This window comes from Rhinopithecus roxellana, chromosome 17, assembly GCF_007565055.1.
Source record: "Rhinopithecus roxellana isolate Shanxi Qingling chromosome 17, ASM756505v1, whole genome shotgun sequence".
In the NCBI taxonomy this organism is placed as follows: Eukaryota; Metazoa; Chordata; class Mammalia; order Primates; family Cercopithecidae; genus Rhinopithecus; species Rhinopithecus roxellana.
Genome location: NC_044565.1, coordinates 109,852,663 through 109,869,933, shown reverse-complemented (window position 1 = coordinate 109,869,933; position 17,271 = coordinate 109,852,663). Strand labels below are relative to the sequence as shown.

The 17,271-nt window shown below is 37.3% G+C and overlaps 1 protein-coding gene across 4 annotated transcripts in view; it reads right to left on the bottom strand.

The window, feature by feature from the left end:
- TSGA10 (testis specific 10) overlaps positions 1-17,271 on the bottom strand; it is a 149,501-nt gene that overhangs the window by 96,329 nt on the left and 35,901 nt on the right. For all 4 annotated transcript variants that reach the window (XM_030920566.1, XM_030920567.1, XM_030920568.1 and 1 more), the window contains 3 exons: positions 16,108-16,278; positions 15,940-16,017; positions 14,246-14,397 (listed from right to left, as the gene is read on the bottom strand). In XM_030920566.1, coding sequence (XP_030776426.1) covers positions 14,246-14,397; positions 15,940-16,017; positions 16,108-16,278 — 401 coding nt within the window. The remainder of the gene's footprint in view (positions 1-14,245; positions 14,398-15,939; positions 16,018-16,107; positions 16,279-17,271) is intronic.

Sequence of the window (17,271 nt, the reverse complement as noted above, 5' to 3'; positions counted from 1 at the left end):
ATACAATAGGTATCTTAGCAAATTAGAACTCAATTCTCATTCTCTCTGAGAGGCCTGATTTAAAAGGGCTGCATTATACATTGTTACTGGACAGTACAATCATAGAATCATGTGGAAAACTGATCATTCCTTATGAAATTAAACGCATGCTTACCATGTAACCCAATAATTCCACTCCTATTTATTCAAGAGAATAAAAACATATGCCCATAAAAAGGCGTATGCAAAAATTTTACAGCAGTCTTACTCTAAAAGTGGGTGACTAATCCAAATATCTATCAACAAAGTATTAATAAAAGCATATGGTTTATCTATACTATGGACTACCACTTCACAATTTTAAAAAAGGATTGTGGGGGAGAAAATGGCAGATAGGAGGCAGGACTAATTTGAAGCTCTCACTCAGACAAACAAAGCAGTGTGTGGAGACTCGTACCATGAACCTTTGCTTCAAGAACTACTGCAGGAACATACTAGAAAAGCCGAGAGAATCCACAGACCCTCTGAAGGAAGGGGATTGTTCCCGCAGGACCTGAGAGACAGCCCAAATAACTGGAGTGCCCAAAGTGGGAAAGTGGGAAAAGGGGATCATCCACCCCCAAACACACACCTTCACTAGGGAAACTGAAGGTCCAGATCATGGGAGAAGGATTTGACCTTACCTGGAGCTGAGATAATTTAAACAGCCAAGTGAAATACAGGAGTAGAGTAAGCAGCGGGAAGAGCTCAGTCCCCAGGGAAGTGATCTCTGACACATGGTCTCACAGGGGTCCTTGGGGAGGGCTGCCAGAGGAACTGGGAAAAGACCACAGGGAGAAGGAAACTTCCAACTGAATTTTGTAACAATTCCAACCGAATGTGAAGTTTCTTGGACAGAACTCAGGGAAAGAGGTGAAGCCCAAGTGCAGATGTGGGCAGGCGGGGTGGCACAAAACCTGAAAGCCCTGCTTGCTTTCTCAGCCAGGAAGCTGGTAGCCTGAGGCAAGTTCTTAGCCCTGCTTGCCCACTGCCTGTAAACAAACCCGGTGCTGTTGGTGGGAAAGGCACGGTGGGAGTGAGATTGGCCTTTTGGGTTTCATGGGAGCTGGGTAAGGCCTGTAACTGCTGGTTTCCCCCACTTGCCTAGTGACCTGCATGACACAGGAGAGACAGCCATAATACTCCTGGAAGCATAACTCTGTTGACCTGGGAACCACATTCCCATCCCCCACAGCAGTGGTAGCAAGCCCCACCCAAGAAGAATCTAAGCTCTGACACGACTAACCCTGCCCCCACCCGAAGGTCTTCCTCTATCCACCCTGGTAGCTGAAGACAAAGGTCATATTCTCTTGGGAGTTCTGGGGCCCCACTCACCACCTGTTCCTCCCTATACTACCACAGCTGATGCTTTCTTGAAAGTGCCACCTCCTGGCAGGAGGTCAACCAGCACAAAACTAGTACAGTAAACAACAATAATACAACTAAGGACCCTCACAGAGTCCATTTCACTCTCCTGCTACCTCCATCAGAGCAGGTGCTGCTATCCACGGCTGAGAGACCAGAAGATGGTTCATATCACAGGACTCTGTACAGACACCCCCCAGTACCAGCCCAGAACCTGGTAGACCCACTGGGTGGCTAGATACAGAAGAGAAATAACAATCACTCCAGTTCGGCTGTCAGGAAGCCACATCCCTCTAGGAACAGAGGGAAAGTACTACATCAAGGGAGCACCCCATGGGACAAAAGAATCGGAACAGCAGCCCCTGAGCCCCGAACTTCCTCTGACAGAGCCCACCCAAATGGGAAGGAACTAGAGAAACAATTCTGGTAATAGGACGAAACGAGGTTCTGTAACACCCTCAAAAAATAAAAAATCACACTAGCTCGCCAGCAATGGATCCAAACCAAGAAGAAATCCCTGATTTGCCAGAAAAAGAATTCAGAAGGTCAGTTACTAAGCTAATCAAGGAGGCATCAGAAAAAGGCAAAGTCTAATTTAATGAAATCAAAAAAATGATACAAGATATGAGGGAAGAAATCTTCAGTGAAATAGGTAATATAAATAAAAAACACTCACAACTTCTGGAAATCAAGGACGCACTTACAGAAACACAAAATGCACTGGAAAGTCTCAGCAATAGAATCAAACAAGTAGAAGGAAAAACTTTGGAGCCTGAAGACAAGATTTTCAAAATAACCCAATCTAACAAAGACAAATAAAAAAGATTAAAAAAAAAATGAACAAAGCTTCCAAGAAGTTTTGGATTATGTTAAACACCCAAACCTAAAAATAATTGGCATTCCTGAGGAAGAAGAGAAATCTAAAAGTATGGAAAACGTATTTGGGGAAATAATCGAGGAAAACTTCCCTGGCCTTGTTAGAGACCTAGACATCCAAATACAAGAAGCTCAAAGAACACCTGGGAAATTCATCACAAAAAGATCATCACCTAGGCACATAGTCATCAAGATATCTAAAGGAAAGACAAAGAAAAGAATATTAAGAGCTGTGAGGCAAAAGCATGAGCTAACCTATGAAGGAAAATCTCTCAGATTAACAGCAAATTTCTCAGCAGAAACCCTACTAGCTAGAAGGAATTGTTGTTCTATCTTCAGCCTCCTTAAACAAAACAACTGTCAGCCAATAATTTTGTATCCAGTGAAACTACGCTTCATAAATGAAGGAAAGATAGTCTTTTTCAGACAAGCAAATGCAGAGAGAATACACCACTACTAAGCCAGCACTACAAAGAACTGCAAAACGAGCTCTATATCTTGAAACAAATCCTCAATATACATCAAACAGAACCTCCTTAAAGAATAAATCTCCCAGGACCTATACAACAACACATACATACATACATACATACATACATACATACATACATACATACGTAAATACCAAAGTATTCAGGCAGCAAATAGCACGAGGAATAGAATAGTATGTCACATCTCAATACTAACATTGAATGTAAATGGCCTAAATGCTCCACTTAAAAGATGCAAAATGGCAGAATTGATAATTCACTGAATACGTATCTGCTGCTTTCAAGAGACTCACCTAACACATAAAAATTCACATAAACTTAAGGTAAAGGGGTGGAAAAAGGCATTTCATACAAATAGACCCCAAAAGCAAGCAGGAGTAGCTATTCTTATATCAGACAAAGCAAACTTGAAAACAACAGCAGTTGAAAAAGACAAAGAGGGACATTATATAATGATAAAAGGCCTTGTCCAACAGGAAGGTATCACAATCTTAAATATAGAACAATTATTACTAAACCTAAAAATTGGCATAGAAGCACAATAATAGTGGGGGACTTCAATACTCCAATGACAGCACTTGACAGGACATCAAGACAGAAAGTCAACAAAGAAACAATGGATTTAAACTATACCCTAGAACAAATGGACTTAACAGATATTTACAGAACATTCCACCCAACAACCATAGAATATACACTCTATTCATCAGCACATGGAATGTTCTTCAATATAGACCATATTGTAGGCCACCAAACAAGTCTCAATAAATTTAAGAAAATTTAAATTATATCAAGTACTTTCTCTGACCACAACTGAATAAAATTGGAAATCAACTCCAAAAGGAACCTTCAAAACCATGCAAATCATGGAAATTAAATAACCTGCTCCTGAATGATCATTGGGTCAACAATGAAATCAAGAGGGAAATTTAAAAATTCTTTGAACAGTAATAGTAACATAACCTATCAAAACCTCTGGGATACAGCAAAGGCAGTGCTAAGAGAAAAGTTCATAGCTTTAAATGCCTACATCAAAAAGTCTGAAAGAGCACAAACAGACTATCTAAGATCACACCTCAAGAAACTAGAGAAACAAGAACAAACCAAACCCAAACTCAGCAGAAGAAAAGAAATAATAAATATCAGAGCAAAACTAAATGAAACTGAAACAAACAAAAAAACACAAAAATAAACTAACCAAAAACCCAGTTCTTTGAAAAGATAAGTAAAATTGATAGACCATTAGCAAGATTTAACTAAGAAGACAGAAGATACAAATAAGCTCAATCAGAAATGAAATGGGAGATATTACAACTGACATCACAGAAATACAAAAGATCATTTAAGGCTACTACAAACACCTTTACACACATAAACTAGAAAACCTAGAGGAGATGGATAAATTCCTGAAAATATACAACCCGCCTAGCTTAAACCAGGAAGAATTAGAAACCCTGAACAGACCAGTAACAGTGGGATTGAAATAGTAATTTAAAAATTGCCCACAGAAAAAAGTCAAGGACCAGCTGAATTCTATCAGACATTCAAAGAAGAATTGGTACCAATCCTACTATTCTAAAGTATTACTATTCTAAACTACTATGCTAAACTATTCTACAAGATAAAGATGGAATTTTCCCTAAATCATTCTATGAAGCCAGCATCACCCTAAATACCAAAACCAGGAAAGGACATAACAAAAAATGAAACTATAGACAAATATATCTGATGACTATAGATGCAAAAATCCTTAACAAAATACTAGCTAACCAAATCCAACAGCATATCAAAAAGATAATCCACCATGATCAAGTGGGTTTCATACCAGGGAGGCAAGGAAGGTTTAACATACTCAAGTCAATAAATGTGACAGACCACTTAAACAGAATAAAAAACAAAAATCACATAAACAGAATAAAAAACAAAAATCACATGATCATATCAATAGCTGCAGAAAAGGCATCTGACAAAATCCAGCATCCCTTTATGATTAAATCCCTCAGCAAAATCAGTCTAAAATGGACATACCTTAATGTAATAAAAGCCACCTATGGACATACCTACAGCCAACATAATACTGAACGGGAAACACGGAAAGCATTCCTGTTAAGAAGTGGAAGAAGAAAAGGATGCCCACTCTCACCACTTCCATTCAACATAGTACTGGAAGTCCTAGCCAGAGCAATCACACAAGAGTAGTGAAGGGCATCCAAATCAGTAAAGAGGAATTCAAACTGTCACTGTTTGCTGATGATATGATTGTAGACCTAGAAAATCCTAAAGACTCCTCCAAAAAGCTCCCAGAACTGATAAATGAATTCAGAAAAGTTTCAGGATACAAAAGCAAGGTGCACAAATCAGTAGCACTGCTATACACCAACAGCAATCATGCGGAAAATCAATTCAAGAATTCAACCCGTTATAATAGCTGCAAACACACACACACACACACATACACACACACACACACAAACTTGGGAAATATACCTAACCAAGGAGGTGAAAGATCTCTACAATGAAAACTATAAAACACTGCTGAAAGACATCATAGATGACACAAACAAATGGAAACACGTTCCATGCTCATGGATGGGTACAATCAATACTGTGAAAATGAACCTACTGTCAAAAGCAATATACAAATTCAATGCAATTCCCATCAAAATAACACCATCCTTCTTCACAGAACTAGAAAAGACAATTCCAAAATTCACATGGAACCAAAAAAGAGCCCACATAGCCAAAGCAAGACTAAGCAAAAAGAACAAACCTGGAGGCACTGCATTATCCAACTCTGAACTATACTACAAGGCTACAGTTATCAAAAAAGCATGGTACTGATATAAAAATAGGCACTTAGACGAATGGAACAGAATAAGAACCCAGAAATAAGGCCAAATTCTTAAAGTCAACTGATCTTTGACAAAGCAAACAAAAATATGAAGTAGGGGAAAGGACACCTTATTCAACAAATGGTGCTGGGATAATTGGCAAGCCACATGTAGAAGAATGAAACTGGATCCTCGTCTCTCACCTTATACAACAATCAACTCAAGATGGATCAAGCACTTAAATCTAAGACCTGAAACCATAAAAAGTATAGAAGATAGCATTTAAAAAAACCCTTCTAGACATTGGCTTAGGCAGAACCCAAAAGTAAATGGAACAAAAACAGTAAGTAGGTGGGACTTAACTAAAAACTTTCTGCACAGCAAAAGAAACACTCAGCAGAGTAAACAGAAAACACACAGAGTGGGAGAAAATCTTCACAATCCATACATCCGACGAAGGACTAATATCCAGAATCTACATGGAACTCAAACAAATTAGCAATAAAAAACAAACAATACCATCAAAAAGTGGGCTAAGGACATGAACAGATAATTCTCAAAAGACATATAAATGGCCAACAAACAAATTTAAAAATGCTCAACATCACTAATGATTGCGGAAATGCAAATCAAAGACACAATGTGATACCACCTTACTCCTGCAAGAAATGGTCACAATCAAAAAAATAAAAAAACAACAGATGTTGGTGGGGATGCGGTGAAAGGCACCACTTTTACACTGCTGGTGGGAATGTAAACTAGTACAACCACTATGGAAAACAGTGTGGAGATTCCTTAAAGAACTAAATGTGAAACCACCATTTGAGCCAGCAATCCAACTACTGAGTACCCAGAAGAAAATAAGTCATTATACAAAAAAGATACTTGTACACATATTTATAGCAGCACAATTAGCAATTTCAAAAATATGGAACCAACCCAAATGCCCATCAATCAATAAATGGATAAAGAAATTGTGGTATATATACCATGGAATACAATCCAGCCATAAAAAGGAATGAAATAATGGCATTTGCAGCAACCTGGATGGAACTGGAGATCATTCTTCTAAGGGAAGTAACTCAGGAATGGAAAACCAAACATCTTATGTTCTCACTCATAAGTGGGAGCTAAGCTATGAAGATGCAAAGGCATAAGAATGATACAATGAACTTTGGAGATTTAGGGGAAAGGGTGGGAGGAGGGTGAGGGATAAAAGACTACAAATTGGGTACAGTGTATACTGCTCGGGTTCTAGGTGCACCAAAATCTCACAAATCACTTAAGAATGTACTCATGGAACCAAACACCATCTGTTCCCCAAAAATCTACGGAAATGTAATAAAATAAAAAAGAAAAGGTTCATATTAGAAATATTTTAAAAATTGTACTATTCTTTTATAAGTGATAATTCCTTTAAAAATTCTATTGAAAGAAACAAGCCAGATACAAAAAAGTACATACTTTATAAAAAAGTGTATCTATCTATAGATAGATAGATAGATTTTTTTTTCAGACAGAGTCTGGCTCTGTCACCAGGCTATATATAGTACAGTGGTGTGATCTCGGCTCACTGCAACTTCCAACTCCCTGGTTCAAGCGACTCTCCTGCCTCAGCCTCCTGAGTAGCTGGGATTACAGGCATGTGCCACCACGCCCAGCTAATTTTTGTATTTTTAGTAGAGACGGAGTTTCACCATGTTGGCCAGGCTGGTTTCAATCTCCTGACCTGGTGATCCACCTGCCTGGGCCTCCCAAAGTGCTGGGATTACAGGCATGAGCCACCGTGCCTGGCCAAAAAAAAAGTATATTGTATCAGTAAGTATGTAGGCAGCCCCAACTTTGACAGCCATGCAGGACCACAAAAATGACTGTACAAGTTGTCCAGGCAAAGTAATCTTTAATAATCAATGAGAAAAACTATTTTTCCATAACTTTTAAATTTTTTGTCAAAATACAACTTTGTTACTGTCATTTATACGTGTATAGCAAAATTTAAAAAACTAGTATGTATTGAGTACGTTGTAAATTAAAACATTAGATACATTGAGAATTAACATGATTTATTCTTTATAAAAAGTTTATCAAGAGTAGTTTGAACAGTGCTTGCCACCTCTCATCAAAACAAAATACAGAGCAAGCATGTTTTTTATGTCTTGGCAAATTGTTATACACCTTTCTACGTTTGGATCCGCTTCCATGTTTTACCCTTTACGCTTTCAACGGCATGAAACATCTCGGAGAGTTCTTTTAATATAATGGCTTTTGCCAATGTCACGTCTACTGGACTGCCTTCATCCTTTTTGTCACAATCACTTTCTTCACTCATGTTGATAAGGTTGCCTTTATTAGTTTCCCTGGAGGTATATCTAGAATCTCTTTAACGGCAGCAGTGTCAACACTTCGATGACAGCTACTTCTTCCTTAATTCCCTTTACATTTGACTCAAATTTTGCTTCCAGTGTTATAACTTTTTGTTTCTTTGTTGCGTTTTCATCTTTGATGGCCAATTCCCCCTTTCAGCTATCTGTGTTATAAAATGTCACATGTTTGTCACTGGGAAGGAGGCAACAGAACAACAGACTTTGCTATCTAAGCATAAACTGATTAACATGTCACTGATCAATCACCCACAGACTTTAAAAGATGTGATGTGATTGGTCACTGGTCATGATTTATATCTGTTATTTTCTTAGGGATCTGTGGATTAAAGAGCTAGCAGTAAGTTTGTACTTAATGCAATTACTCACAGTAATTACTCTGGTAACTGAAACTATGTTGGTAGAGAACTGATATTACTTAACCCTACTAACCAAATTAACGCATATAGAAACCATGCAAAGTGGGGACTTCCTCTAAGAAACTCAGATACAAGCAAAATTTACCTGTGGTAATAAGTGTCAGGCAATGGGGACGAGGAGAACTGACTGGAAAGCAGAAAGGAAACTATCTGGAGGGAAGGAAATGCTCTGTATCTTCTTTAAAGTATGGTTACACAGTTATATACAATTGTCTACATTCATCAAACTGACCATATGTTATTGCACATTAATGACCTGAATCTGAAAATATATATATAGGACCCCAAAAACTCAAATTCAGACAAAATTCTAAAATAAATTCTAAAGGATATTTTTCTAACAGAAAATAAAGGATTCCAGATCACTCAAGGGCAACAAAAGGAATAAATGTACAGATAAATCTAAACAAATATTGACTGAGCAAACAACAATAAGTGTTTTATTCAATTTATATATATATATATTTATACACACATATATGTATATGTGTTATTAAAACATTTGGCTTGAAATGGTACAGAAGTTAAGACGGGTAAATGGAGTTACTGTTCTAAGGTTCTTGCAATTCTCAGGTAATCACTAAAAGAAAAATAAATGAGTTTATGACTTCTAGAATGATTTTTAAGCTGACAGAAAACAATAAAATGATTTTTAAATACCCCATCAATCCAAAAGAAGGCAAGAATCATATAATTGATAATAACAGAAAGTATATAAAACATTAGATTTAAACCCAAAGATATAATAAAATACAAATGGACCAAATGATCCAGTTAAAATATAAAAGATGTCAGATTAAATTCTAAAAACTTAACACATGCTATTTATGAAAGATGTCTAAAACACAAGGACATTGAAAGGTTGACAGCAGGCCGGGCGCGGTGGCTCAAGCCTGTAATCCCAGCACTTTGGGAGGCCGAGATGGGCGGATCACGAGGTCAGGAGATCAAGACCATCCTGGCTAACACGGTGAAACCCCGTCTCTACTAAAAAAAAAAAAAAAAACTAGCCAGGCGTGGTGGCGGGCGCCTGTAGTCCCAGCTACTCGGAGGCTGAGGCAGGAGAATGGCGTAAACGCGGAAGGCGGAGCTTGCAGTGAGCTGAGATCCGGCCCCTGCACACCAGCCTGGGTGATAAAGCGAGACTCTGTCTCAAAAAAAAAAAAAAAAAGAAAGAAAGGTTGACAGCAAAAGAAAATATTTTTCATGAAAATGAATACCGGAAGAATATTGGTATTGCTATGTTAATATCACACAAAGAGGTAAGAAACATGAGTAGAGATAAAGAAAGTCACTTACTAAGAAAAATTGTAAATGCATATGCACCTAATAACATACCATCAAAATATATAATGAAAAAACTGACAGCTCTCCAAGGAGAAAAAATTTTTATACGGAAAACAGTAAACATCAAAATTTTAGAATATACCTAAAGAAGTATTTTGAGGATAATTTAAAGCTTTACATGTTTCTATTAGAAAAAAAGGCCTAAAAAGTAAAAATGTAAGCATTCATCTGAAGAAAATTCAAGAAAAAAAGAAATCTAAAGAACATAGAAGAAAGGAAATAATAAAATAAGAACAAAAGTTTATGAAATAATAAAAACAAACAATAGAGAGGATCAAAACCAAAGCAAAATGTTGGTCTTTGGAGAAAAACTAATAAATCACCAATTCCAGAATAGAAAAACAGGAAATAACTACAGACTCTACGTACATAAAAATGTTCACAGGATATTATAAATAACATTATACTAAATATCTTTTAAAATTTAGACAAAATGAAAAATGCTTACATATATATACTGACTTCTTATATATAAGAAGAAATTATTTCTTTAATAAATAAATGAAATAAAACCTTCCCTTAAAGAAAAGATGAGATCCAAATGACTTTATTGGTTAAAGTTCTACAACTCCAATCTTATACAAACTGTTCCACAAAATGACAGAAGACAAAATGAATTAAAAAGAGTATTATAGGCCGGGCGCGGTGGCTCAAGCCTGTAATCCCAGCACTTTGGGAGGCCGAGACAGGCGGATCACGAGGTCAGGAGATCGAGACCATCCTGGCAAACACGGTGAAACCCTGTCTCTACTTAAAAAATACGAAAAACTAGCCGGGCGAGGTGGCGGGCGCCTGTAGTCCCAGCTACTCGGGAGGCTGAGGCAGGAGAATGGCGTAAACCCGGGAGGCGGAGCTTGCAGTGAGCTGCGATCCGGCCATTGCATTCCAGCCTGGGCAACAGAGCAAGACTCTGTCTCAAAAAAAAAAAAAAAAGTATTATAGTATGAGTTTATATTACCTTGATATCAAAATCTGATTTAAAAAAGCCGTAAGAGACAGCAGGGCGCGATGGCTCACGCCTATAATCCCAGCACTTTGGGAGGCTGAGGCAGGCGGATCACCTGAGGTCGGGAGTTCGAGACCAGCCTGACCAACATGGAGAAACCCCCATCCCTACTAAAAATACAAAATTAGCTGGTGCAGTGGCACATGCCTGTAATCCCAGCTAGTCGGGAGGCTGAGGCAGGAGAATCACTTGAACCCGGGAGGCGGAGGTTGTGGTGAGCAAAGATCGCGCCATTGCACTCTAGCCTGGGCAACAAGAGCGAAACTCTGTCTCAAAAATAATAAAAAATAAAATAAAAGCCATAAGAAAGGTAAAGTATCAGTCAATCTAAATTACAAAAATAGATGTAAATATACAAAACACAGTATTAATTAACTTAGACCAATAATAAGTAACAAGCATAATACAGCGTGACCAATCCGTATTTATTCTACCCTGTAAGGTTGGTTTAGTATTACAGAATTAATCAGTGTAAGTTCACATTTTAACAGAATAAGGGAGAAAAATAATGTGACCATCTAAATACATGAATAAAAATTATCAGATCAATTTCAACATTGATGCATGATTTTTTAATATCTGGGCAAAATAAAAATAGAAGAAAATGTTCTTAAATCTAATATTACATAGTTATCAAGAAACCTACAAGAAATATATTTAATAGTTAATTAGAAGTAATTCACATATAACAAGGCAAGAAAAATAAAATGTGTAAGAATTAGAGAGGCCGGAAAAGAGTACTTGCAGATAACATGATTTTGTATACACAAATGAAAAAAAAACTTCCGTAGATGGGTTATTAAAAATAATGAAAAGTTAGCAGGACTGTTGGATATCACACCAAAATACAAAAATCAATTTATTTTTATACACCAGCCACAATTTTTAAAAACAATTAATATAATCTCAAAATACTGAGTACCTATGAATTTAACAAAATAAATGTAAGACCTCTCTACACACAAAAAATAGGAAACATTATAGAGTAAAACTGAAAAATATATAAATATATGGAGAGATATACAATGTTTATGGCAGCCCAGAAGACTCAAATAACATAAAAATAAATTATTTCAAAATTAATCTATTATTCAATTCAATGCCAATTAAAATCTTAATAGGGTTTTTCTTTTTCGGGGTGGACTTTGACCAGCTCACTCTAAAATTTATATAAAAATTGAAAATGCAAAGGGCCGGCAATAGTCAAGACTTTCTTGATGAATAAAAAGGTAGATTTGTTCTTATAGATTTAACACTTTTACAGTAATTAGGGAAGTTTTGTAATGGTACAAGAACCATGTAAAAGACAAATGGAACAGATTACTGACCCTAGAAATACACACATACATAGATATTTATTTATAAGAAAAACATCTCTGCAGAGCGGTAAAGGACAATCTTTTCAACAAATATTGCTGGGAAAATTGAGTTATCATATGTTAAAAAACAAAATAAAACAAAACTTGCCCACTGCCTCACAACATATACAAAAATACACTCCTGGTAAATTACAGATATAAATATGAAGATAATATAGGAACATACCTTCATGTTCCTATAACTGAGAAAAAAAAAAAAAAGCATAAATTAGGCTGGGCGCGGTGGCTCACGCCATAATCCCCGCACTTTGGGAGGTCGAGGCGAGCGAATCACAAGGTCAGGAGATCGAGACCATCCTGGCTAACACCATGAAACCCCGTCTCTACTAAAAATAGAAAAAATTAGCCGGGCACGGTGGTGGGCACCTGTAGTCCCAGCTACTCAGGAGGCTGAGGCAGGAGAATGGCGTGAACCCGGGAGGCAGAGTTTGCAGTGAGCCGAGATCACGTCACTGCACTCCAGCCTGGGTGAGAGAGTGAGACTCTGTCTCAAAAAAAAAGGATAAAAGCATAAATCAAATGGGAAAGATAAATAAATCTGACTACATAAATAACATCTGTTAATAAAAAGATACTTTTATTTTTGTAGAGACAAGGTCTTGCTATGTTGCCTAGGCTTATTTCAAAGTCCTGGCCTCAAGTAATCCTCCTGGTTTGGCCCTTCAAAGTGCTGGGATTACAGGTGTGAGCCCCCATACCCAGCCCAAGACAAGCTTTCTCGGAGAACATCAACAGTAGACTAGATGAAGTAGAAAAAAATAATTTGTAAACTTGAAGGCAGGTCATTTGAAAATACCCAGAGGATAAAAAAGAAAAAAGATTAAAAAGAAATGAAGAAAGCCTATGGGATATGTGGGACACCATCAAGAGAGCAAACATTAACAAAGAATTATAAAAATGAAAGGAGGGAGAGAGAGAAAGGAACAAAAAGCTAAAGAACTAAAGATTCAGCCTCAGGAAAGGAGGAAATTCTGTCATATGCTACAACGTGGACAAACACTGACATACTGCTAAGTGAAATAAGACAACCAGAGAAGGACAAATACTACTCAATACTCTACTTACAAGATGTCTCGAAATGGTTAAACTTAGAAACAGAAAGTAAAATGGTAGTTGCCAGGGACTGACTGCAGGAGGAAATAGGGAGTGCTGTTCAGAGGATACAGAGGTTCAGTTACGCAACATGAAAAACTCTAGAGATCTGCTTTACAACACTGTTCTTACATTTAACAATATCAGATTATACACTTAAAAATTTGTTAAGAAAGGCCAGGCCCGGCGGCTCATGCCTGTAATCTCAGCATTAATAGGAGTGTGAACTACTATTTTTCTTTCTTATTTTAAGTTCCGGGGTACATGTAAAGGATGTGCAGGTTTGTTACACAGGTAAACGTGTGCCATGGTGGTTTGCTGCATAGATCAACCCATTACCTAGATATTAAGCTATTACTATGCTTCAGTGTTCATAGATGCAATGAAATTCAACCTTACTGAATCTGTAGAACCTCTATTTCTCACATCAACAGATACTAAAAGTAAAACCACTCACGTAGAGGTCTTCAAAAACTCATTCGTCCCGTCGCCCAAGCTTATTGCCGTAGGCTGCTTCAATTGATATGTCTTCAGCAACCACACCAATATACAGGAAAGGCTCAGTATAGTACTTGCATTCATTTAATAGATGTTCCACCACATGCTCCTATGTCTCTGTTATTGCTTTTCATTATATTCTAAATCACTCTTTTTCTAAGCAACTGCCAAACCTGTGCTTTGTGTTTTCTTATACTGTTCATATCCCAGAACAGAATTTAAAGTTATAAAGGTAAATTAAACAATCAAAGTCATATATATTTTGTACCCAGCAGAGCTTTGTAAATGCTATTTCAATGAAAAGTTGAAGTTTTTAACAAATGTAAAGTAAGATTACTAGAAGTGTGATTCCTGGTTAAGTGTGGCATTACCAGTCTGTGATTGAGCTCAGGAAAATTGTTCACTGTGTGCCGAGGTTCCTACAACTGCTTTTCAATCATCCTTTCAGAAATGAACAAATAATTTTCATTATAAAATACACTATCAAAAGCAGAGCTATAGTTATAGTAAACTGTTGGTTGTTTAAAGGTAATTTAGTTTACCTCAAAGAATTATTCTCTGCTTTTTGTCTGCCAAGTTCACTTTCAGTATCCATTGCCTTTCTTGCTAGTGATTTCATTTCTTTTTCCACAGTGCTTATGGTTTCCTTCATCAAAGTCATATTTGACATTTGCTCCATACGTTCATCATCAAGCTATACAAGCAGAATGACAAGGTTACTGCCATCACTAAAAACACCTTAGTAATCTTCCTGAAGGGACATATTCCCTCTGCACAAACTGGTTTGTGGCAAGACTGACATGATGAGATTATCACGTTAGACCTGACTGCTGTAAAAGGTTTTACAGATAAGGTATTCTGAAGTAGGACCAAGAAGCAGTCACTGCAAAGCTTTTCTATAAAGCTTATCACAATATATCAGTCTACATATTTCAATCTGGTTCAATCTGACTATAGTATAAATATGCTATTTGCAAAAGAATTTATTTGTTGCCCAACATTAACAAATTACAAATATAATGTAGAATTATGAAAATAAAAATTATTTTCTCCTGTCTAGTAATTTTTTTTTTTTTGAGATGGAGTCTCGCTCTGTCGCCCAGGTTAGAGTGCAGTGGTGCAATCTCGGTTCACTGCAACCTCCACCTCCCAGGTGCAAGCAATTCTCCTCTCTCAGCCTCCCAAGTAGCTGGGACTACAGGCGCATGCCACCACACCTGGCTAATTTTCTTTTCGTATTTTTAGTAGAGACACGGTTTCACCATACTGGTCAGGCTGGTCTCAAACTCCTGACATTAGGTGATCCACCTGCCTTGGCCTCCCAAAGTGCTGGGATTACAGGCGTGAGCCACCACGACCAGCCCCTGTCTAATATTTTTAACTCATTACAATAAAACAATACAGATGAATTTATAAACATCTTCAATTATATTTGGTAATAGAAAGTTAAATTCCCTAGGCCGGGCACGGTGGCTCAAGCCTGTAATCCCAGCACTTTGGGAGGCCGAGACAGGCAGATCACGAGGTCAGGAGATCCAGACCATCCTGGCTAATACGGTGAAACCCCGAATAGCGGGGTGAGGTGGCAGGCGCCTGTAGTCCCAGCTACTCAGGAGGCTGAGGCAGGAGAACAGCGTAAACCCGGGAGGCGGAGCTTGCAGTGAGCTGAGAACCGGCCACTGCACTCCAGCCGGGGCGGCAGAGCAAGACTCCGTCTCAGAAAAAAAAAAAAAAAAAAGAAAGTTAAATTCCCTTAATTATGTTAATATAGTGACAATATCATCAATATATATTCATAGCATACCAAATCTGATTAGGAAAAAGGTGATGTTTCACATTTAAACTCAGTTTAAATATACTTTGCTTATCATTTTTATTTCATCAAAATTTTCTCTACCGTATCCACTCCTTAGGTAGAATAAACCATTTTCTTTACATCTGGCAATATTATCTTTAACAAAATATGGAGATGAGAAAGTGGATAAGATCCCTGAAAATGAATTCCTAGTGATATTTTTGAAGTACACACTTTGCAATCTACCACCAAAAAACACTTACATTTTTAGAAGGAAATACGCAAGTGAAAAAGTGACAATTTACACTATAAAATACCTTAAGCATTTCAGGACTATAAACACTATCTTAGGAAAATAAAAGAACTTCTCTGAACACAGAAAAAGGGAAAAGGGGAAAGTTATTGAGTGTTTATAGCCAAAAGAGATTTTTTTTTTTTTACGTTATGAACTGTACACTCCAGCTCCTCTATCCTTTGTTCCAGGTGAGCCTTCTCATTAAATGCTGTCTCTTGAGCAATCTGATTAAAAAGCAAAAACAAAATAAAGTGATTTCAATATCCCTGCATTTGTGTTTCACCTATGTTCACGTAAATAAAATCCTTTCCAACCTTCAGCCTCTCTCTCAAACTATCTCGTTCTGTGGTCATTCTTCGTAAATCAGTGAAGGCTACGTCTCTTTCAGTCTCCACGCGCCGGAGAATAGCATGTGCCGTGGTTGATTTAGGACTCTTACAGCTTTTCATCATTTCTCGTCGAAGTCGGGCAATTTCTTCCTGTGCCTATTATTTAAATCATAGAATTTGGTTTAACAAGCTTTATGTTTTATGTTTAGAACACATAAACATAAAAAATCTTACATCTAGCCAGTTAAAATGCAAAACTACATCAACATGCATGCAGCAGGGTAATGGTATCACTTTTATTTTAAAATGAGTTTACACAAATAAATGAAAATGGATATATTTAAATAAAGTTCATGTTACAACATCTTTGTCAAAAGTCTACAATAAAATTAATTTGGAGGAAGTCATTGCAACAGAAAATGTTTTGCTAAGAAATACATTTGGTATACTCCATTTATTCATTTTGTATAAATTTAAATTCAGCACAATTTAGGCAGACTACCGGTTTAATGAATATTATCACAGTGTTTCAGTCTTCCTAAATATAAATGCACATGCCATTCCTATGTCCTGCTACTTTTGCACTGACAGAAAGGCCTACCAATCCTTACTGATAACCCAACATAGTCTCTGCACATCTGTTCAACCATCCTTGGGTCCTAAATCTATTCCAAACCTGCAGATTATTTAATATCATAGTTTGCTGCACACGTCTCTTTATCTTCCTTCCTCTTGATTTTGATCACTGTCTATTCAGACAGTCTCCAAACCCCAAAGGAAAATATATAATTTCCCAATTTCCATAGCTAAGCCTTCACCAGAACCCCAAACCTCATCTCCTAAAGTGTCTTCTAAGATCTCCCTGACTCAATTATAATTATTTCTTCTCCTCTTAAATAGTGCCCTCTCCACTGGCACTTTCTCCCCTGCCTTCAGTCATGAACGGTGCTCCCTTATCTTGAAAACCTGTCACTTGATCCTACTGACCAATTTACCATCCTATGTCTCTTCTTCCTTCGACACATTAAAAAAAAAATGTCCTATGGTCTATAACTATTGCCAATGGTTCCTTACCATCCACTTTACCACCCCAGAATAACCTGGCTCCCACCTTCCCACCCTCTGTGGAATTTCAACTAAAGACCTAAC